Genomic DNA, 24,705 nt, shown 5'->3' on the forward strand with positions numbered 1-24,705 from the left:
TAAGTACTAAGCATAGTACTGACTCTACACTACGCCTGCTTCTTCTAAATAACTTATATAGTTGGGTCTTTCCACGAAATAAGTGCTTTTTGCGTCCCTTTGATATTTTAAGTAGAAATTGCACACACATTTTAAAAGCCCATTATGTTAAACGGAGTGGCCTTTAATTAACATAGACCACATAGAAATTTCTATAAATCCGATTTTTTTTTATATAAATAAAGACTTTCTAAAGTGCCCAACATCTGCATTTTGACATGTCCCTTTGCGCATCCTCTGTGACGTCTGAGAACATTTTAAACCACTTAACCCCACAATTTCTCCAGTTGTCGCCATCATCGTAAAACCTGTTTATTTTTGAAGATGATTTTTTTCATGTGATTGTTTTTAAAAAGGTAGAAACAAAAACTGTCTTTCATTTTAAGGTCATTCCTGTTACGTGAACTGAATTCTCATTTTAATATGGTGAAACTTTTCCTTTTAAAATATTTTTTCAAAAACAAATCAGTGTGAAAGCAGGTGAGCTGGTTCTGCTCTTTTTGGTGATTTTCTGGTGTTTTGTGGTGGAAAACTGAGCTGATTGAGCATATCACACCAACCCTGTTACCCACAGATAGACAGGCTAGAATTTTTTTTTTAAACGAAGCTTGCATTCAATTGCTCCTCGCTTTTGCACTCAACAAGCTTCCATTCCTGTCACAGGGGGATTTATGGTTGATTTAAGATGAAATCATCAACCCTGTTATGGTCAACCCTGTTACAGTCCACTCTGTTATGGTCAACCCTGTTACTTTATTTGCCACTTAATATGCACTCACTATGGCAATTTGTTTATTTAACCTCTTGAGATGGGAAAACTCGTTTTTTTCTTAAGTTAAACATTTACTCTTTATAGCAGAATGTTAAAAAACAAGTTACACTGCACTGTAAAAGGGGTTACCGTGAATTTGACAGTAGCTTACAGGCCGCTCAGTGGCAAGTAAAATTCTGTATTTCATATTACAGTACACCTACTGTAATATAAATACGGTATCAAAGCAAGTACTATGTAATGACACAGTACACTGCTGTAAATTCGCTGAGGGGAGGTGTTTGTATTTTACTGTAATTACAAGGGATTGATGCAAGCAGGTTGGCTGCTAGGTAAAGTGTTTACAAACATTACAGCATATTAATGAATAGTTGGTGTTGTATATCACTTCCACTTCTAGAGGCCTTAACAAAGGCTTCCAAACTGGCAGCGAATACAGGGCAAAATTCTCATCCATCTAACGTTTAAGACTTGCCATAATGATGTCTGTCTCTAACAAACCCAAAAAATCTGGAATAAAATCACCATCATGCGACTTACATAGTAATACTGGTTCCACTCGCTGGCCGCTTGGGCGTGGGCACTCTGAGTGTGTGTGACAGGGCTGGGTGGGAGTGTGTGTGTGGAGGGAGGTGGCACGGTCATGAAGCCTGGCATCATAGGGATGGAGCTGTAGGCTGGCAGCACCGACTGGGCACCACTGTTACTGACCGCATGTAGAGACACACCCAGCGGCTTACACACGTCAGCCTCCTAGGAGAGAGAGAGAGAACGAGAGAGAGAACACACACACACACACAGAGTTACTGACCGCACAGAGAAACTCAAACAGGGGCTTATTTGCATCCACCTCCTGTTATTTCACACACAGATACAGCAACACTCTGGTGTGGAAGGACAGCCTCTCCCAGCAGGATATCCATGTCCTGGGTTAGGGTAGGGTCGTCATCTCCAAATAAACACACCAGCATCGAAAGAGCACAGGCCTTCCACACCAGTGGCTCACTGACAAACTACTCGGATGAATTACACCCTACGGGGGTGTGGGGGGGGGTAAGAAGGGGGGGGAGGGTGAGGGGGGATAGACTCAGGGAGGGGGGATAGGAAGGAGCAGCTAAGGTGGGCGAGTGGAGGTCACTACAGTTAACCAGAGAGAGACGTAGCAAGGATGGGATATAGTGCTGGGTTATTTACAAAGCAGGGATGGGACAGTGTTAGATGTAACCTGGGACATGTGGTCCAAGCTACAGGCTAAGTGCTGATGGTAATGTATATTACATCACGGCTATACTACATCTAGAGAAGGAAGGGGTGTGTAATGACGTACCCCTGCGCAAAGAGAGGCTAGACTGGGGTTCTACAATGTCTAGGACATTGGATTGGAGGTGTCGACTAGGGGAGGGTTTGGGGGTATGAGCGTCGGAGGCTCGGCAAGGGATTGTGTGCTCTGAAGGACAACGACACTCTGTAGTAACAGTGACATAGTGCACAGTAGTGTACCTTGGTAGGGTCTCTGTTCTGGTAAGCCTGGGGAGGTGGCTGGGTCATGGGAGGCTGAGAATAGTACTGACTGACAGCCTGCATGTAGGAGCTGTAATCCCCGTAGGACGGCGCTGCTGCCGCTGCCTGCTGCTTGGACACAACACAGATAATGTTACACACACACACACGCACAGGCTTTTAAGACACACACACACACACACACACAGGCTTTTAAGACACACACACACACAGGCTTTTAAGACACACACACACACAGGCTTTTAAGACACACACACACAGGCTTTTAAGACACACACACACACACACACAGGCTTTTAAGACACACACACACACACACCCACACTTTTAAGACACAAAGGAGACAGAGGAGGAAATTATAGTTTTTCCCGAAGGGTAACGATTCGTATTTGATGACATTAGAAGGGACATGTGTGACTATGCGCGCCAGAGATGGCGTCTTCACAGTTTGATCCCCGCCTCTGTCGTGACCGCGAGGGGCCAGCCACGGTGTGTGTGTGTGCTTGTATAAAGCTGAACTACTTCCTTGCTTTACAGTACTACTTCCTTGCTTTACAGTATATAGTGTCCTGCCCTCCATGTTGCTTCGGTCGACATACCCGTTTGTTACGATTCTGTCCCAAAATCAGTGAACACATAATGGAGTGTAACTGAGCAGACAGTAAATGCACCTGTGTGTGCTCCTTGGCGTAGTCCACAGCTTGGCTCTCCTGGGGGGCGGTGCTGTAGCTCTGGGCTTGTGCTTGGTAGTGCTGGTACCACTGCTGAATGGCCTCCTACGACACAATCACAACAACATGACATTATTACACACACACACACACACACACACACACACACACACACACACACACACACACACACACACACACACACACACACACACACACACACACGCACGCACACACAGTAATAGTATGGCAGCTGTAGTTGTGTGGTGTGCTGCATGTTGTTTTGGTAACATTGGAGTACTCGTTTCCATTAAAGCTTGTTTGGATTTGATTTGAGTAGAGGGTGGTAGATGAGAGAGTGAGAGAGAGAGATGAGAGATGAGGAGAGAGAGATGAGGATAGAGATGAGGAGAGAGAGAGAAAGAGCGAGACATCTCTATGGCTCTATATGGTGTTGCAGTGCGAGGGAGTAGAGCGCCAGATGGAACAGAATATACACTCAACTATTCAGTCTCTCTCTGGCCCTCTCTCTCTCTCTCTCTCTCTCTCACTCCATCTCTCACTCTCTGTTTCTCTCTCTCCACCGCTTTCTTATTCTTCCTTTCCCTCTAGATAACTCTCATCTCTCATCTTTTCACCTCCCTCTCCACCGCAACCCCCCCCCCCCCCCCTCTCTCTCTCTTTCTCCATCTCTCTAACACAAGACAGATTTGTGAGGACGTGCAGAAACAACTTGTCCCTATGAGGAAGCGTGGAAGACTTTACTGTGCAGGGCTCAACAGTTTGCGTGTGTGTGTGTGCCTGTGTGTGCCTGTGTGCCTGTGTGTGTTACCTGTGAGTATGCCTGGCTGTAATGGCTGTAGTCTGCAGAGGTATCTGTGCTGTAGGGTGCTGGTGCGTGAGAGGTGGAGGGTTGGGAGACAGGGGGCATAGCACTGCTGTACATCCCAGCCAGAGGCTGTCCTGCCTGCGCTTTACCGGCCGCCGGGGCTGCCGAACGGAGCACACAACCACACAGAGAATACAGTCGAATACACACTCATGTAATAAAGGGGAAATCATCTGTTAAAGTTAAATCGACTTCCTTTTTTTTTTTCTTTTTTTTTAAATAGCAAACCCCAACAATCTTAAACAATAAACGTGCATTCCTCCCTTCACTCATTGTTTCAGACGGCGTCATACCCAGGAATGTGAATGTGTGTCTGTCTGTGTACCTCACCTTGCATTACCATGCCAGGTAACACACTAGCTAGATTCAGGTAGGGGTTGGAGGGTAGCTTCATCTCTTTAGGAGGTTCACCCAGAAGAGAGATATGACAGCTGGGAGCCTGAAGACACAGACACGGATAGATTGAACCCTTTACCTTTACCACACTGTCACTGTAACTAAACCATCTCATTAACAACCCATTTGGCATGGTTTCTGAAACGTACGTCGTACTAATGCCTCATGAATGCATTCGACAATATAGAGTGCCCTACAGATGTTCAAGTCACAATGCTGTACACCCTTGGATACTTAGTGTGGCCTCCCACTCTGCCGCACCGTCATCCCTCGACACATCAGCCTTCCACCACCATACAGCCTTGTGGAACTGCGCCATTTTATCATCTAACTCAAGGTCCTATGACTCATATCCACCCCATTAAACATACTTCACAGTGGCAGTCAAATGCCGGTGCCTGGCGACCACACACAAAACACACACCGACACACACACCGACACACACACACGCACACACACAGTGTTAATTACTGTGCCCATGTTGGGAGCTGGGCTCCGTTATGGTGACCCTGTGGCTCCTGTAAGAGGTTCTCCAGAGTGGGAACGGTGGGAGAGGAATAATAATGAAACTCAGAGGCGTGCCATCACACACACAGAGAGAGAGAGAGAGAGAGAGAGAGAGTGAGTGTGTGTGGGGGAAGTGGTGGTTGGTAGAAGCAGTGCATTGTGGGCAAATCCTGGGGCCACAGACCCTTCGGGGTATGGAACTAGTTTGTGTGCCTGCTCTTCGTGTGTATATGTGTGTGTGTGAATGTATCGAGGTGTGTGTGTTTGTGTGTGTGTGTGTGTGTGTGTGTGTGTGTGTGTGTGTGTGTGTGTGCCTATGGATTAGGCCAGAGTTTCTGAGTACTACATCGGGCGAAAAGGCCCAAGGCCATAGAGCACCAACTCATAAACAAATGTTGACGTTTCAGAGGAGTCAGAGAAAGACAGAATGGGAGAGAGAGAGAGAGAGGAGGATGAGGAGAGAGAGAGAAAGAAAGACAGAATGGAAGAGAGAGAGAGGAAGATGAGGAGAGAGAGAGAAAGAAAGACAGAGGAGACTAAAACCAGAGAACCTTAGGGCCACTGAAGTGCTCCCTCGACGTGAACGGAGAGAAGAAACGAGACGGGGTGGACGGACAGACAGATAGACAGAGACAGATAGACGAAGGAAAGAGCTGGAGGGAGAGAAGGAAAAAGATGGACAGGGACCCGACAGGCAGGTAAATGTATAGGCAGAGGGGAGGGCCGGAGGGCTAGGAGAGGAGTGTGTGAGAGGGGGATATAATGTATGTATAGAAAAGAGAGAGCAAGAATGAGAGGGTGAGAATGAAAGGAAGAGAGAGAGAGAGAATGAGAACGAGAGAAAGAGAGAATACGAATGAAAGAGATAATGACAACGAGGAGAGAGGGAATGAGAGAAAGAGAGAATGAGAGTGGGCTGGTGGGCAGAGGAGACAGCTACCGGTATCACAGTCAGTGCCAGCTCTAGAGCCTGTTGTATTGTCGTGTTGTGTCCAAGCTCAATACTCACTCCACTAGCTGCGCTGCTGTCGGTGCTACTGTGGCTGTATAGGCCGAGCTGGTGGCCCCCTGGGGCTTTGGGTGGAGGTGGGCCCAGCCCCGGGCTGCTCATTCCCAGTGAGTAGCCCTGTCCCTGGGGCTGAGCGTGCATCGTGGTCCCAGGAGGCGCTGGCTGCCTGTCAGAGGCGGTGGAGACCCCGTTTAGCTCCCCTCCCCCGGCTATACTCAGGTGTGCCCGCGCCTGCAGGTAGGGCATCATGCCCGCTGCCGACACCGTGGCCTGACTGGACGCTGGCAGGGACTCCTGACCCAACACTGTGGAGGGGAGAGAGGGAGAGAGGGGACGAAGGAGAGAGAGCAAGGATAGAGGAGGAAGTCGGACTGTCACACCAGAGGCAGTAATCATTCGCAGACTGGCCCATCTGCTTCTGTGAGTCACTTTACTTCCTGCTAGCCTACAATACACTACAGTCAGAGTCAACACGGTATGGCACGCCTGCTGTGCTCAGGATATAGGTTTCTCAACAATCTCATTCTTACTCCACTATTAAATCACAATGTATCCAACACAAAAAGACCATTATCTAGCCGGGAGCAAGTGAAGATGACATGAACTCAGGTTAAGACGTTTCAGAACGGAGCACCTCCTACAATAATATCTATTCACCAGCAGCAGAGCACAAGCCCCCCTACTCCGTTTCATCCTGCAATCCCCAGATTTCATTCATTCCAGCTGCTTATATCCCTGTAATGAAGGAACCTGCACAGCCCAGAGCAGTCAGCCATTGTGGGCCTGCAGCAAACAACACAATTCCAGCAAACACAGATAAATGGACCACATCCCCCCCCAGACGAGACGCATACTCATTTCAATACATTTCCATAAATACTGACTTTGTCATTTGGAGGATTTGAATTGCAAATGTAGGGTTGTCTGGCTGAGAAGAACAGTCACAGACACGAGGCAGGACCGCCAGGCTAGGTGGTGCTAAGGGAGGGGGGGGGGGGGGGCTGTGGGTCTATGCACACCCAGCCCAGGCCACTCACCGATGGGGGAGTCACCCAGCAGACCTTTGCCCAGGGCCATGTGGGCTGGAGGTCTGAGACCCAGGGCTTTCTGTAGGAGTAGACGAGAAGGGTCACCCAGCAGACTGGATACCTAGGGAGGGGAAGAGACAGAGAGAGGAGGATAAAGGAAAACAGGCGGGGAAAGAAAGATGACAGAGGAGGTGATGAATTGAGTGAGAGTGTAGAGAGCAAGCGAGAGACGGATGACGGGAGGAGAGAAGTAGAAGAAAAGCAAAGGAAAAGATGGCGAGATGATGCAGAGATGGGTAACGACGTGACAACTCCACCAGCGTGGCTCCACTTCCGCGTACACACTGTGCGCAGTACTACCACGGCTGGGGCTAACGGAGCACACAGCAGCGTGTGTCACGTTAAGATATCTCTCTCCTCTCACACTCTCTCTGCATACGGGTGTAGCTACGATGTCACAATGTGCTTTTAAAAACGTCAACAAATATGCAGGAACCCAGAGTTGTGCAACCCATCTCTTTACTGCTGCAGCACACAGGAACGTTCAGGAAATAAAGCGAGAAGAACGTCACTCTCTATGGGAACTGAAGTTTCAATATTGTGAGAATTATTTTTTTTTTTTTTTTTTATACTGACGCAAGCCAATCGTTTCTGCACGGAACCCATTAACTGTGCAGAGTAGGTTTTCCCTAATGTTGTGATGTTTCATTACAAATGACTGACAGAGGCAGCCAACCAAAAAAAAACACCACACACACACACACACACACACACACACACGTTGTCTCACATTGCTGATGTGCTTGTCTTTGATGTGTAAGAGCTGCTGCTGGGCCAGCTGCATGTGCAGGAGGTTCTGCAACACCAGCCCGTTCCCCAACATGGCGCTCTGGGAGAGAAACAACACAGGGAGGAAAAAACAGTACACACACATTTAGAACGTACTGTAACACCCGTTACCATACACACTCACTCATTTCTCCAGTCCCTGTAACCCATTCTCACCTGCTGTACCTTCCCCAGTTGTAGCAGGGCTGCTGTGAGGGGGGGTCTGAGGAACGGAGAAAGGCTGGGGTGCCGCCCAAACTTCCCTGGAGATAGAGAGGGGTGGGGGCACGGTAAACGGTGTATCTTGGAGGATAATGGAAGATATAAATAGAAAGAGATGTCTTTATTAAACTGCTTAAGAAAGTGTTTCTCGGGCAAGTTGTAGACTTCACGGAGCTGCAGCGCACCTGAAACAGAGCATGGGACACGACACTGAGGTATCGTCTTAGCCATAACTCCAGCTAGTGACCCTCGACCCCCTCAGAATAAATGTACGCGTCAAAGCTAATGGTAGCTACCGCCAGAATAGGTAGAAAGTTTAACATTTAATCAGGGGCTAATTTTAGACTTAGTCCCAATTGTGTGTTCTTCTTTAAAGAGCCAGCCGCTCAGCCTCCACTCCCTCCTTCCCGCCTGCTCTCGTCTGTTCTGATGGAGGCCGAGAACAGGTTCATTATAATAGATGATTAGGCATTCATCAAAAAGAAAACTGCTTAGCATTGATTGGACGGGACATGCTAATCAAAAGGCCACGCCTATCTTTCACAGAGAGGAAGAGACGGATACAAATCTCCCTGATAAACGACATATTAGCAAATAAGTTATTTATCAATGTAATTTACAATAGTCCTCCAAGGAAGAGAGTCCAGCTAATTGCTGTGTGTGTGTGTGTGTGTGTGTCACCTCCTCGTTTCCCAGTGTGGTAGGGCCTCATGAGGACCTGTAGGGCTGCTGGGTTGGCCATGCTGTTCAGTAGCTGGGCCAGGTTGGGCTCCGGCAGTAAGCCCTTCTTACTACTCAACATCTGCCAACACACACACACACACACACACACACACACACACACACACACACACACACACACACACACACACACACACACACACACACACACACACACACACACACACACACACACACACACACACACACACACACACACACACACAAGGGAAAGGTTAGCACGGCTTGCTCTATCTCAGACAGTGTGGTGTAGTGTAGTGACAGTGTAGTACAGTAAAACGTGGTAACATTGGTGGAATCGTGGTGGTGTCATATACTCTGTGTGCTAGTTTCTGTTTCTGTGTGGAGCCTGGGATCTCCTCATTAGGCTGTTCCTGATGGCACCATGGTCACTTGTTTACAGCAGGGCACCCATCTGCTACTGGAGAACAGGGAGGGAGGGGGGAAAGGGAGGGACAGAGAGGAGGGGGGAGGTAGGGAGGGAGGGAGGGGGGAAAGGGAGGGACATAGAGGAGGGGGGAGGTAGGGAGAGAGGGAGGGAGGGGGGAAAGGGAGGGACAGAGAGGAGGGGGGAGGTAGGGAGAGAGGGAGGGAGTGGGGAGGGAGGGAGAAATCTAGCAGTGCTTCAGGTCTGCTCCTTGCGCTACAGCAATGTGTTTTCTGTGAGCCACTAAACCAAGTTAAGGGGTCAGGCCGTGCCTTCCCACTGGGGCCGGGGAGGAGATGTGGGGGAGTCCTCTCCATATGTTACCATATGGAGCTTCAGCCAGGGGATAGAATGGGAGTAGGGTGGGTTGGCTCGGTTTAGGCCAGATTCTCAGCCAGAGGGTAAGGAAGACAACACACTAGCTAAACACCCTGAGCGTGGTCGACAGTACACACGCCGGAAATCAAGCGCCTCAAATATTCCCTGCTCATTATGTGACGGAAACTGACGGAACTATAAATGCTACCACCTGCAGGGTTGAGCTTAGCAGCACAGGACAGCACGCTCTAGCCCGCAGACGCCGACTCACAGAGTAGAAATCTGCAATAACATTACCAAGATGATATTTACCCTAGCCTTCAAACTAAGTTCAGCTGAATTCAGGCTCGCTTGTATCCTGTTAAATACGGGAAGTACAGTGTGCATTACTACCTCTGATGGCACGCGTCTTAGCCTGCCATACAGAGTGTGTATCAGTGTATGTTAGTTGGGTATTGAGTGAGACAGGTTTGTCCCCGAAGCACAGCGGGATCTGTCGCTGACAGCGTCTTTCAGAGGGAGAAGAAGAAAGGAGGCTCTCTCTCTCTCTCTCTTTCTGAGAAAATGTCAGTGCGCATCAGTGTGTTTGGTTGGTTGCTGGCTGGTTCCTTCAAGCATCAGAAAGCCTGACTCCCACACAATCACACCAGAGAGAGGGAAGGAGAGGGAGGGAGGGATAGAGAGAAGAAAAGAGGAGGGGGGAGGTCCATCTGGTCCTGTGTTCACACTCAGTTTCACAAACTGAATAAAAGACAGGAGGAATCCTCCTCTGAGTACAGTGGCTCTCCTCCGTGTCTCCTCTATTTTTCTCCTTCTCTCCTTCCAGGGTTCTCATGTCGCTATGGTTTCTGTCTGCAGCTCGTTCATTCTAATATGTTAAAGCACCTTAAAGCACTGTTCACTGTCTGAGTGACCGTATTCACTCAGTATTCAATGAGTATTCACTCAGACAGTGAATAGTGGTCACCAAGGTGCTGATTCCGACTTAGGAATTTACGCCACTCCTACGCACTCCTCAGTGGTTGGTATTCACGCTTACCTTACGCAGGTGCGTATCGGGCTTTGCAGACGTGGTTCCCTTGCGCGCGCTGAATGCATTTAATTCAACCGCTGAAAACCCTCCTACTTGCTGGCCAATAGATTTTCCCGTGGAGTTTTCATTCAACAGGGTTTTCAGTACATTTATCTTATTAAGCCATCCCTTTAAATACGGTGTACCTTTTAGTTAGAATTTTGTCCATAGACTAAAATATATTGAGAGAACGGGTTCAGAATATTCAGGATCAATGAAAGAAAGCCACCTAAATGTACAGTGCATTCAGAAAAGTGTTCAGACCCCTTCCCTTTTTCCACATTTTGTTACGTTACAGTCTTATCCTAAAATGGATGAAATAAATACAAATCCTCATCAATCTACAAACAATACCCCATAATGACAAAGCAAAAACAGGTTAAGAAATGTAAGTAGTCAGACCCTTTGCTATGGAGGTACATCCTGTTTCCATTGATCATCCTTGAAATGTTTCTACAAGTTGACTGGAGTTCACCTGTGGTAAATTCAACTGATTGGACATGATTTGGAAAGGCACACGCCTGTCCATATAAGGTCCCACAGTGGACAGTGCATCGTCAGAGCAAAAACCAAGACATGAGGTCGAAGGAATTGTCCGTAGAGTTCCGAGACAGGATTGTGTCGAGGCACAGATATGGGGAAGGGTACCAAAAATGTTCCGCAGCATTGAAGGTCCCCAAGAACACAGTGGCCTCCATCATTCTTAGATGGAAGAAGTTTGGAACCACCAAGAGTCTTCCTAGAGCTGGCCACCCGGCCAAACTGAGCGGGAGAAGGGCCTTGGTCAGGGAGGTGACCAAGAACCCGATGGTCACTCCAGAGTTCCTCTATGGAGATGGGAGAACCTTCCAGAAGGACAACCATCTTTGCAGCACTCCACGAATCAGGCCTTTATGGTAGAGTGGCCTCTCCTCAGTAAAAGGCACATGACAGCCCACTTGGAGTTTGCCAAAAGGCACCTAAAGACTCTCAGAGCATGAGAAACAAGATTCTCTGGTCTGATGAAACCAAGATTGAACTCTTGGGCCTGAATGCCAAGCGTCACGTCTGGAGGAAACCTGGCACCATCCCTACGGTGAAGCATGGTGGTGGCAGCATCATGCTGTGGAGATGTTTTTCAGAGGCAGGGACTGGGAGACTAGTCAGGATTGAGGGAAAGATGAACAAAGCAAAGTACAGAGATTCTTGATGAAAACCTGCTCCAGAGCGCTCAGGACCTCAGACTGGGACGAAGTTCACCTTCCAACAGGACAACGACCCTAAGTACACAGCCAAGACAACGCAGGAGTGGCTTGAGGACACGTCTCTGAATGTCTTTGAGTGGCCCAGCCAGAGCCCGGACTTGAATCCTCATCGAACATCTCTGGAGAGACCTGAAAATAGCTGTGCAGCGACGCTCCCCATCCAACCTGACAGAGTTGGAGAGGATCTGCAGAGAAGAATGGGAGAAACTCCCCAAATACAGGTGTGCCAAGCTTGTAGTGTCATCCCCAAGAAGACTCGAGGCTGTAATCGCTGCCAACGGTGCTTCAACAAAGTACTGAGTAAAGGGTCTGAATACTTATGTAAATGTGATATTCCAGTTTTAATTTTTTATACCCGTTTTGATTTGTCATTATGGGGTATTGTGTGTAGATTGATGAGGGGCAAAAAACGATTTAATAAATTTTAGAATGAGGCTGTAACGCAAAAAAGTGTGGAAAAAGTCAAGGGGTCTGAATAATTCCGAATGCACTGTATGTGTGTTTCAGCACCAATTGGTAGATTTAAAAATACTTTGATCTTGTAGACTATTTAGGAGAGCCTTTACGCACGAAAGAAAGAAAACAGTGGTTTCATTCATTCAGTTCTTCAACCCATGTTAATGTTGGATGATTAATGTACATAGAATTATAGTAGGGAGAATAGTGTACAGTAGTAGGCTATACTCTCATCTATTACCTGCACTAACCATGGAACTGTGTGATGACACAAGTATTGCGCCATGCGATGGGTTCAAACTGCTACAGCTTGGTCTGCGCTCCGCTCCATAACGACTTCATTCAGCCTACATGTCTTTTTTATACATTATCAACTGTTACTAATGATCCTCAGCCACAACCACACGTCCGTGCCGGCGTTTACAGAGGAAGCAAACGAAGGTAAACAAAACAATGTAATTTAATGGAACGATAATGTCGGTTGCGTACCAAACGAAGGGAACTAAGGGTAAATTGGCAGTTGAATAGGTGTGGTTATTAGGCCTGCTGACGGTTCATACTGAGTGTGGCTAATATCTAACACGATAGAAATAGGAGACAGAGAAAGTCTATAATTTAAGAAATCGTAGAGTGCCCATCCCTGCAAGTTAAAAGGCAGCACAATTTATATTCTGCATAGTGGAACAGCATTTCATAAACTTTACTGTGGGAAAGTTGATATGTTGATATGCTTCAGTCTGCTGCCATATGACTGGTTGCCCATTTGTCTCCTGTGATTAAAAGGTCAAACAGAACAATAGTCACTTATATTTACGACTCCCGTATCCAAACGGACGACTCATCTCCCTAGCTCTTATCAATACCTCTTATCAAGATGCAAATACCAGCGCGTGGATACAGGTGTTATTTCTATTGGAAAAGGTCAAAAGGTGGCGGAATTATTAGGGAATAAGTTCAAGGTCAGAAGACGGCGTATCTGTAGACACACGTCCACCACACATTCATTCACTCAATCTCCACCCCCCCAAAACGAATCGCGGGTGAACGGCATGCTGGAATACCTGGTATGACCAGTGAGAGTTCTATGTAGTGATGATGCAGTGTTGACAGACTGACAGTTCCTTCAGTTCCTGACAGCTCCACAGGTAGAAATTAGTGAATGGAGGAGAGATGAGATGCTGCTTTTGTTTGTGCAGACTTCAGTGTGTGTGTGTGTGTGTCCGTGTGTGATTTTGTCTGTGCATGTGTTTGATTACATGTGAGCAGTGTGTGTGTGTGTGTGTGTGTGTGTGTGTGTGTGTGTGTGTGTGTGTGTGTGTGTGTGTGTGTGTGTGTGTGTGTGTGTGATTTTGTCTGTGCATGTGTTTGATTACATTGAGCAGTGCGTGTGTGTGTTGGTGTATGTTTGTTACAGCGGCAGTGGGCGCAGCGTGATTTCCTTTCGTCAGAGGGAGTGGGTTTATTGTGAGCCAGTCCTACCCTGGGACAACTGTAATTATAACTGCCACCGTTATGGTTACTGTAACAGCCACACAGCACCAGAGAGAGAGAATGAGTAGGAGGCTATTTGTATTCATGTATATGTATGTATGCATGTATGAATGCGCGCAAGCATATTGAGCGAGCGTACGCAGCGAGTCGATGGAACCATCCGTTTATCGAGGTGTGCAGTCCTGACCATAGCACATGCATTTCCAAGGTTGTCCCTAGTTCAAGTTTGTACTGTATCTGAATCAGTAAAATGTATCTCTATTTTCTATTTTTAATAAATGTGTGAGGTGGGAGCGTTTGTATATCTACCGTGTGTGTGTGTGTGTGTGTGTGTGTGTGTGTGTGTGTGTGTGTGTGTGTGTGTCCAGTCACTCACCACGCCCTGAGCAGCTATGAGCGCGGCCAATGTGCTCCTGCCTGAGGTTCCGGGGGTGCAGAGAGACAGGCGGATCTCCTGTCCTCCCACCAGTGTTTTGTCCATCTCTATCAGTATGGCCTCCGCCTGCTCTGCACTCTCATACTCCACCACCCCGAAGCCACGCACCGGGCTGCCCTCATCCTGGGCCAGCTGAAACACAGAGAATACGCCGTTACAACCACACACCTCACTCAAAACAGCACAGAACTAACGACCAAACAAGCAAACGAAACCGTGCATGAACACGCCCCTATTCCATCACAATTACAGAGTGTGTGTGGAATATTTCATGCCGCCAGAGACTGGCAGTATGCTCTCACAAGGTGAGCTCCAACTCATGTCCGACTCTCTCGCTCTCTCTCCTTTTCTCTTTCTCTCTGTCCAGGTGTGTCTTCTCTGGGGAATTCTGGCTCAGAATTTCAGAGAGAGAGAGAGAGAGACAGATCTCCTGTAATTGCAACACAATTAGACCCGACCAAATCATGAGAAAATAAAAAGAGAATTTCTTGACACATTTTAAAGAATTTACAAAAAAGCAAAGCAAACTAGAATGCTATTTGGCCCTTAACAGAGACTACACAGTGGCAGAATACCTGACCACTGTGACTGACCCAAAATGAAGGAACAGTACAGACTCATTGAGTATACAATAACCTTGCTATTGAGAGAGGCCGCCGAAGGCAGACCTGGTTCTCAAGAGAAGACAGGCCATGTGCACACTGCCCACAAAATGAGGTGGAAACTGAGCTGCACTTCCTAACCTCCTGCCAAATGTATGACCATAGAGGCACATACTTCCCTCAGATTACACAGATCCACAAAGAATTCGAAAACAAATCCAATTTTGATAAACTCCCATATCTACTGGGTGAAATACCACAGTGTGCAATCACAGACGCAAGATGAGTGACCTGTTGCCACAAGAAAAGGGCAACCAGTGAAGAACCAACACCATTGTAAATACTACCCATATTAATCTATTTTCCCTTTTGTACTTTAACTATTTGCACATCATTACAACACTGTATATAGACATATTATGAAGTTTCTATTATTTTGGAACTTTTGTGAGTGTAATGTTAACTGTACATTTGTTATTGTTTATTTCACTTGAGAGAGAGAGACTACAGTGGATTGTTAAAGAGCTCCTTTCAGCCCATTATCAAAGCGGCTGGCTTTTACAGAATCCACCTGAGCTTTTGAGAGATACATCTACTCCTCCTGGCTTTCTCTCTAAGACGTAGACAAATAAACACACACACACACAGTGCATACACATTCACAAAAACACACACACAAACCGTACACTCACAGACACACAAAACAAGCACTACTCTTCTCAGTACTGACGCAATGACAGAGCAGTTTCCTCATCATAAAGTGCAGGCTGGTTTCCATCCAATTTGAACGGTGCCTTCGTTGATCTTGTCCCTCGGGGCATCTGCACTGACGAAAAGCTTTCTTTCAAAAAGCATTTTGACGAGTTGGTTAAGAAATGAAAAATTAAAAGAGGCTTCTTCTTTAACTTGTTATGGATAGGGGGCAGCATTTTCCCGTTTGGATGAAAAGCGTGCCCAGAGTAAACTGCCTGCTACTCAATCCCAGTTGCTAATATATGCATATTAATAGTAGATTTGGATAGAAAACACTCTGAAGTTTCTAGAACTGTTTGAATGATGTCTGTGAGTATAACAGAACTCATATGGCAGGCAAAAACCGGAGAATAAATCCAACCCGGAAGTGGGAAATCTGAGGTTGGTCGTTTTTCAACTCATTCCCTATTGAAGATACAGTGGGATATGGGTCATGTTGCACTTCCTAAGGCTTCCACTAGATGTCAACAGTCTTTAGAACCTTGTCTGATGCTTCTACTGTGAAGTGGGGCCGAATGAGAGGGGAATAAGTCAGAGGTCTGGCAGAATGCTTTGAGCTCTTGACGCTCGTTCACGTGAGAGCGAGCTCTGTTCCATAGCTTTTCTACAGACAAAGGAATTCTCCGGTTGGAACATTATTGAAGATTTATGTTAAAAACATCCTAAAGATTGATTCTATACTTCGTTTGACATGTTTCTACGGACTGTAATATGACTTATCGTCTGAACTCTTGCCTGGACCTGCCCGCGCGTCGTGAGTTTAGATTGTGTACTGAACGCGCAAACAACAAGGAGGAATTTGGACATAAATGATGGACTTCATGGAACAAATCAAACATTTATTGTGGAACTGGGATTCCTGGGAGTGCATTCTAACGAAGATCATCAAAGGTAAGTGAATATTTATAATGCTATTTCTGACTTATGTTGACTCCAACATGGCGGATATCTTCTTGGGTTGTGTTGGTCTCTGAGCGCCGTACTCAGATTATTGCATGGTTTGCTTTTTCCGTAAAGTTTTTTAGAAATCTGACACAGCGGTTGCATTAAGGAGAAGTATATCTTTAAATCTGTGAATAACACTTGTATATTTTATTAATGTTTATTATGAGTATTTCTGTGATTTGATGTGGCTCTGTGCAAATTCACGGGATGTTTTGGAGGCAAAGCCAAATGTAAACTGAGGTTTTTGGATATAAATATGAACTTGATTGAACAAAACATACATGTATTGTGTAACATGTTGTCCCGGGAGTGTCATCTGATGAAGAATATCAAAGGTTAGTGATTCATTTTATCAATATTTCTGCTTTTTGTGACTCCTCTCTTTGGTTGGAAAATCGCTGTATGCTTTCTGTGACAAGTTGCTGACCTAACATAATGATATGTTCTGCTTTCGCCCAAAAGCTTTTTTGAAATCGGACACTGTGGTTGGATTAACGAGAATTGTATCTTTAAAATGGTGTCTAATACTTGTATGTTTGAGAAAATTGAATTATGAGATTTCTGTTGATTGAATTTGGCGCCCTGCAATTTCATTGGCTGTTGGCGAGGGGTTCCCAGTCCTAGACAGGTTAAGAACAGGTCCAGTCTTTCGTTAAATAGCAGAAAACAAATAATTCAGTCAACATTCAGTCAACCATTCCGGGTTATTGGCAATGGGTATAGGTTCAGACCCGGAATCAGGGTTGGCTCACCCTAGACATCCCTTCAATCTCCACCGAGTTAGGTAAATCTGCATTTAGTTCTTTTTTTTTGCGCCTCTCATGTGGAATGATCTCCCAAACTCCTTAAAGTTGGTGGAGTTGGTGCCTCCGGGGTAGTTCAGGCGGATGTTAGAGGGCCTTTTTGACTGAAGAATGTGTTTGTTTCATTTGACTGTGTATTGCTTTTCATGTACAGTGTAATTGATGTGTATAATCTGCGAAAGAGACAGCGATCTCAGCATGACTCCCTGCTTAAATAAAGGTTCAATAAACTCTAAACCAATAAGCAACAGCAGATACAGTGGGTATTGCTAGTATTCACCCCCCCCTTGATTTCTTCACATTTGATTGTGTTACTAAGTGAGATTAAAACTGATTTAATTGTCACTAAATACTATGTGATGTTAAAGTGGAAGAAAAATTTGATGAAAAAAAAAGATACTAATATACCCTTATTATATAAGTATTCAACCCCGAGTCAATACATGTTAGAAACACTAAGTATTCACTAAGTCCGATTGTGCTATATTTACCCCTTATTCTTTTCAAAAGCTCTGTCAAGGTGTTGGGGGATCATGGCTAGACAGCAATTTTAAAGTTTTTTTCATAGATTTTCAATCAGATTTAAGTCAAAACTGTAACTTGGACACTCAGGAACATTCACTGTTTTCTTGGTAAGCAACTCCAGTGTAGGAGACGGAACTAGGCTTTCCTCTAGGATTTGCCTGTGCTTATTTTATTTGACCTTTATTTAACTAGGCAAGTCAGTTAAGAACATATTCTTATTTACAATGACGGCCTAGGAATGGGCAGAAGAACAGATTTTTACCTTGTCAGCTTGGGGATTCGATCCACCAACCTTTCGGTTACTGGCCCAACACTCTAACCACTAGGCTAACTGCCACGCTTAGCTCCATCCTACTTCTTTTTATCCAGAACAACACCCAAGTCTTTGCCGATAACAAGCATACCATGATGCAGCCACCACCACGTTTGAAAATAAGGAGGCAGTTACTCAGTGACGTATTGTGTTGTATTTGAAGAATCCAACAGAGCAGTGTTTTTTTTCTTCAGTATTACTTCAGTGCCTTAATCTGTATATTTGTATTCTTCTTTTCACTCTGTCATTTAGGACACTATTGTGGAGTCACGACAATGCAGTTGATCCATCCTCAGCCATTGAACTCCGTAGCTGTTTCAAAATCACCAATGGCCTCATGGTGACATCCCTGAGCAGTTACCTTCCTGTTCTGCAGCTCAGATCAGAAGGACCATGCTTAATGAGATATTACATATCTGATGTGTCATTGTTAATCATCTACCAATCACTGCCCTTCTTTATGAGGCTTTCGAAAAGCTCCCTGGTCTTTGTAGTTTAATCTGTGCTTGAAATTCAACACTTGACTGAGAGACAGATGTTGTGCGTATGGGGGACAGAGGAAGGCTTAGTCATTCAAAAATCCTTTCAAACCCTATTATTTCACACGGAGTGAATCCATGTAACTTATGTGATTCGTTAAGCCACATTAGTTAAATCTTGTCTAAACATTGGGGGTGAATACTTATGCAACGATTATATTTTAGTTATTGGATTTTTATTAATTTGTAAAAATGGGTCAAATGTTTATTTCACTTTGACACTGTGGAGTATTTTGTGTAGATCATGTGATGTGATTATGTGATTCGTTATGTGATTCGTTAAGCCACATTAGTTAAATCTTGTCTAAACATTGGGGGTGAATACTTATGCAACGATTATATTTTAGTTATTGGATTTTTATTAATTTGTAAAAATGGGTCAAATGTTTATTTCACTTTGACACTGTGGAGTATTTTGTGTAGATCAATGCCCCCCCCCCCCCAAAAAAAAGAAATCACAAATAAATCTATTTCAATCCCTCTTTTGGAATGCAACAAAATGTGAAAAAAATCCAAGGGGGGTGAATATTTATGATACCCAGTGTAAAGTCTCCTGACACAGAGTTATTATTGCTACACGGGTCGCGGTCCACCAATAGGAGTGAAAGCAGATATGGAGGGATGGAAGGAGGGAGAGGAAGAGAGACGGCTAGATGGATGGATGGAGTGAAGGAGGGCGTCGGTCAGTAAATCCCCTGCCTGGAAATGTGTCAATTTAAGCCCACTGTAATTGGACAAGGAGCCATTCAGCCCCATACTTGATTACGTTCCAAATGGCACCCTATTCCCCCTGTATAGTGCACTACTTCTGATCAGGGCCCATTGAGAATAGGGAGCCATTTGGGATTTAAAAAAAATTAAAACTTGTGTCCGTCAGCAGAAGGGATCACTTAAATAATGCATCGGACTCTCAGTCCTGTCATACACTTACATGGCAGCCTAATGGAGCTTGCAAGAAAGGTATGTCACTGTACTTGTGCGCATGACATTCAAACGTGAAACTTGAAAATGCAGACCAACTGACAATAACATAGGCTTCCTGCTCACAGCCGGCCACAGTTCAGCTAGATGGAAAGGTATGACAAGGCAGGACTGCATGGCATGTAGTACAAATTCTCCATACCCATAACGCAGCTGCTGTCATAACCCTCCATCGCCCATCCTCTCACCCCACCGTTTCCTCTCCTCCACTCCCACTCGTCTGCCAGTCCCTCCGGTCTGAGGAGAGAGGGATGAGGAGGAGAGGTGTGTAGGAGGAGGTCGATAGGCCATCAGCATACATTAGCCATACACTATGGAAATTACCTTCCTCTCCTCTTTACCAGTCTACCACTTCAACGCCCTGAGGGAGGGAGGGAGGTTGCCGTGAGTGAGTGATGGCTGCGAGGGCAAAGCAAGAGAGAGAGAGAGAGAGAGAGAGAGAGAGAGAGAGAGAGAGAGAGAGAGAGAGAGAGAGAGAGAGAGAGAGAGAGAGAGAGAGAGAGAGAGAGAGAGAGAGAGAGAGAGAGAGAGAATGAGTTAGAAAAAGAGAGAGAGAGGCACACACATACACTTGCAATCTCACACAAACGCATCAAGCTGTTATGGTAATTCATCTTCTACACAAAGTGTGTGTGCTTTCAGTGCGAAGGCCAAATTACAGCGGAATAACTTTTTGAGGCTATTAAATCCTTTCAGTCTGGAAAAGCCCCAGGGCTTGATGGCATACCGGTAGAGGTATATCAAGTATTTTTTGATATACTAAAAGCTCCATTGTTAGATTGTTTTAACTACTCCTATAGAAATGGTAGTCTGTCAGGTACTCAGCAGGAAGGTCTGATTTCTCTATTATTAAACCAAGACCCAGATGGCAAATATAAAGACCCAGTCTATCTAAAGAACTGGAGGCCCTTTACACCTCAATGTTGTGATGCAAAAATACTAGCAAAATGCATAGCACTCAGAATTAAAAGGGTTTTACCAGGTATTGTTCATCCTGATCAGACAGGTTTTTTACATGGATGATACATTGGAGATAATATATGACAACTACTCGAAATAATAGAACATCATGAAACATCTGAGAAGCCATGCCTGGTACTTATAGTGGATTTTGAAAAGGCATTTGATAGAGTAAGATTGTATTTTATTTATAAATGCCTGGATTTTTTAAATTTCGGTAATTTTCTTATAAAATGGGTAAAAATAATGTATAGCAAGTGTAAGCAGGTGTAAAATAGTAAATAACAGCTACTTCTCAGAGAGTTTTGAATTGTCAAGAGGAATTAAACAAGGGTGTCCGCTGTCACAATATCTACAGTGGGGAGAACAAGTATTTGACACACTGCCGATTTTGCAAGTTTTCCTACTTACAAAGCATGTAGAGGTCTGTAATTTTTATCATAGGTACACTTCAACTGTGAGAGACGGAATCTAAAACAAAAATCCAGAAAATCACATTGTATGATTTTTAAGTAATTAATTTGCATTTTATTACATGCCATAAGTATTTGATCACCTACCAACCAGTAAGAATTCTGGCTCTCACAGACCTGTTAGTTTTTCTTTAAGAAGCCCTCCTGTTCTCCACTCATTACCTGTATTAACTGCACCTGTTTGAACTCGTTACCTGTATAAAAGACACCTGTCCACACACTCAATCAAACAGACTCCAACCTCTCCACAATGGCCAAGACCAGGGAGCTGTGTAAGGACATCAGGGATAAAATTGTAGACCTGCACAAGGCTGGGATGGGCTACAGGACAATAGGCAAGCAGCTTGGTGAGAAGGCAACAACTGTTGGCGCAATTATTAGAAAATGGAAGAAGTTCAAGATGACGGTCAATCACCCTCGGTCTGGGGCTCCATGCAAGATCTCACCTCGTGGGGCATCAATGATCATGAGGAAGGTGAGGGATCAGCCCAGAACTACACGGCAGGACCTGGTCAATGACCTGAAGAGAGCTGGGACCACAGTCTCAAAGAAAACCATTAGTAACACACTACGCCGTCATGGATTAAAATCCTGCAGCGCACGCAAGGTCCCCCTGCTCAAGCCAGCGCATGTCCAGGCCCGTCTGAAGTTTACCAATGACCATCTGGATGATTCAGAGGAGGAATGGGAGAAGGTCATGTGGTCTGATGAGACAAAAATAGAGCTTATTGGTCTAAACTCCACTCGCCGTGTTTGGAGGAAGAAGAAGGATGAGTACAACCCCAAGAACACCATCCCAACCGTGAAGCATGGAGGTGGAAACATCATTCTTTGGGGATGCTTTTCTGCAAAGGGGACAGGACGACTGCACCGTATTGAGGGGAGGATGGATGGGGCCATGTATCGCGAGATCTTGGCCAACAACCTCCTTCCCTCAGTAAGAGCATTGAAGATGGGTCGTGGCTGGGTCTTCCAGCATGACAACGACCCGAAACACACAGCCAGGGCAACTAAGGAGTGGCTCCGTAAGAAGCATCTCAAGGTCCTGGAGTGGCCTAGCCAGTCTCCAGACCTGAACCCAATAGAAAATCTTTGGAGGGAGCTGAAAGTCCATATTGTCCATATTGCCGAAACCTGAAGGATCTGGAGAAGGTCTGTATGGAGGAGTGGGCCAAAATCCCTGCTGCAGTGTGTGCAAACCTGGTCAAGAACTACAGGAAACGTATATCTCTGTAATTGCAAACAAAGGTTTCTGTACCAAATATTAAGTTCTGCTTTTCTGATGTATCAAATACTTATGTCATGCAATAAAATGCAAATTAATTACTTAAAAATCATACAATGTGATTTTCAGGATTTTTGATTCTGTCTCTCACAGTTGAAGTGTACCTATGGTTACAATCACAGACCTCTACATGCTTTGTAAGTAGGAAAACCTGCAAAATCGGCAGTGTATCAAATACTTGTTTCCGCACTGTATTCGTTATGGCCATCGAAAAGCTAGCTATTAAAATCCGATCCAGTAACAACATTAGAGGATTAGAAATCCAAAACAAAGGTGTCCATGTATGCCAATGACTCAATGTCTCACTGAGGATCTAGATAGGTTTTAGTCCAGAGAGTAAAGAAAAGTTAATTATGATAAGTGTACAATATTACGTATTGGATCTTTAAAAAATACAACTTTTACATCACCCTGCAGTTTACCTAAAAAATGGGCTGATTGCATTCATATCACAAAATATATAAATAAGCTCTCCACAATGAATTTCAATAGAAAACCTGTAAAAATAGACAAGATCCTGCAACCATGGAGAGGTTAATACCTGTCTATTTATGGAAAGAAAATTGCCCTGATTAACTCCTTAGTCATATCTCAGTTTACTCACTTACTTATGGCGCTGCCTACTCCTGATAATTCATTTTTCAAATCATATGAAAAAAAAAACATTTCGCTTTATCTGGGACGCTAAACCAGACAAAATAAAACGTGCCTATCTATATAATGAATATGAATTGGGTGGGTTTAGATTATTAAATATAAAAGCACTAAACCTCTCTAAAAGCTTCACTTATTCAAAAGTTTTACTTGAACCCTAAATGGTTCTAAAGTAGATTAAGAAAAGCTCATCCATTGTTTAAAAATGGCCTTTTTTCCTTTGTGCAGATTGCCATGTCTCATTTTCGATTAATTGAAAATTATACTTTTTTCAAAGTATCTCTCTTTTTCAAACAAGCATTGCAGAGCTGGCTACAATTTCAATTTCATCCCCCTGAAAAGATAGAACAAATATTACAACAAATATTATGGCTGAACTCAAATGTGCTGGTTAATAAAATACCTGTATTTATGGGAAAGATGTTTGAAAAGGGTATTTGGTTCTTAAATGATATTGTAAATTGGAATGGTAATGTCCTACATTGAGTTATCAGAATTGTACGGGAAGGTCTGCTCAATCCAAGAGTACAACCAATTGATTACAGCATTACCCAAAACATGGAGGAGGCAGGTGGCAGCGGGTGGAGGTAGGGAATTGGTCTGTCTGCCCAATAAAAAATGACAAAAATTGTATTTTTTATTTTTATTTGGGGGGGGGGGACTGTGGGAGGATCTTGGAGGGTTCGGGTTCACGGTTATTGGCCTGGTGGGAGATCTGTCAACGTGCCCTTGAGCGGGGCATTGACCCTGGATGCTTCTGTGTGTCGCTCTGAATGGGAGTCTGTTGGATGACTGGTATGATGTCGTTGTCGAGCGGCTTCACTGCAAGTATACTGTATGTTTCAGATATTCAATAAAAAAATTACTAAAATAACAAACAACTAAATAAAAAAAAAGTGTGTGTGCGTTTGTGTGTCTGTAGGCGCGCGTGTGTAATGCACTGATCCGACTCTGAGGGCTCTATATACAGAGCAGAGAGTAGGAGTTGTCATTTAGCTGGGTGTCAAGCAGCTGAGAGGGAAACCAAACCCTCAGAACAGACACCGGCACCGACCCCATTGGGGTAACACAGTAAAAATACGAACCCTACCCACTCTGATTTTCTCCTCCAATGGTAAAGGAATAGGCACATAAATGACAGCTGGCCAGTGTGCAATAGCTTTCCCTACGCAACCTGAAAATATGAACTGATGGCGAGAGGGATTGGCTGAAGTTGATCATTAGTGACCTCAGCTCTGCACTTCCACTGAGCCAGTGACATCTTTCTCCACTCCTCCATTCTTCCCTTCCTTGGTCCCTGGTCCATGTCCAGTGCTGACATAAAGACTAAAACATTTACAGAGAGCCCCACCATCCCCACTACCAGTCCCTCTATAATATGAATGGCATTCATCTCCCCCCTCAGGATGAGGTTACTTCTGCTTCTTCGACAACACAATCACGTAAAAGGCCAGCTACTGTGGACACGTACGTGTGTGTGTGTGTGTGTGTGTGTGTGTGTGTGTGTGTGTGTGTAGTGTGTGTGTAGTGTTCATTATCCCCATCTTTCTGTGTCTCTATCATGGTGTGTGTGTGTGTGTGTGTGTGTGTGTGTGTGTGTGTGTGTGTGTGTGTGTGTGTGTGTGTGTGTGTGTGTGTGTCTTTCTGTCTCTATCATGGTCTGGCCAACTTCTCGGCACGGAACCCCCTCTGTGATGTCATCAGCGCAGCTCTTTCCACTGTTTACGGAGCTGGCCAAGACACTTTCCTAAGCAGAGAGAGAGCGTGTGTGTGTGTGTGTGTGTGTGTGTGTGTGTGTGTGTGT

General features: G+C 45.0%; 1 protein-coding gene across 6 annotated transcripts in view; it reads right to left on the reverse strand.

Moving 5' to 3' along the window:
• Positions 1 to 24,705, reverse strand: part of LOC139577552 (ribonucleoprotein PTB-binding 2-like) — a 71,511-nt gene that overhangs the window by 10,125 nt on the left and 36,681 nt on the right. The window contains exons 4-14 of one of the 6 annotated variants that reach the window (XM_071404606.1): positions 14,009 to 14,200; positions 8,565 to 8,685; positions 7,839 to 7,924; positions 7,624 to 7,722; positions 6,843 to 6,954; positions 5,806 to 6,110; positions 4,223 to 4,331; positions 3,836 to 3,993; positions 3,004 to 3,108; positions 2,312 to 2,443; positions 1,352 to 1,564 (exon numbers count right to left, since the gene is read on the reverse strand). In XM_071404606.1, the coding sequence (XP_071260707.1) occupies positions 1,352 to 1,564; positions 2,312 to 2,443; positions 3,004 to 3,108; positions 3,836 to 3,993; positions 4,223 to 4,331; positions 5,806 to 6,110; positions 6,843 to 6,954; positions 7,624 to 7,722; positions 7,839 to 7,924; positions 8,565 to 8,685; positions 14,009 to 14,200 (1,632 nt within the window). Of the gene's footprint in view, positions 1 to 1,351; positions 1,565 to 2,311; positions 2,444 to 3,003; positions 3,109 to 3,835; positions 3,994 to 4,217; positions 4,332 to 5,805; positions 6,111 to 6,842; positions 6,955 to 7,623; positions 7,723 to 7,838; positions 7,925 to 8,564; positions 8,686 to 14,008; positions 14,201 to 24,705 lie in introns of those variants that run through there. The other 5 variants (XM_071404607.1, XM_071404610.1, XM_071404611.1 and 2 more) reach the window with 5 other exon arrangements.

The sequence above is a fragment of the Salvelinus alpinus genome, chromosome 6 (genome assembly GCF_045679555.1).
Source record: "Salvelinus alpinus chromosome 6, SLU_Salpinus.1, whole genome shotgun sequence".
NCBI classification, from domain to species: domain Eukaryota; kingdom Metazoa; phylum Chordata; class Actinopteri; order Salmoniformes; family Salmonidae; genus Salvelinus; species Salvelinus alpinus.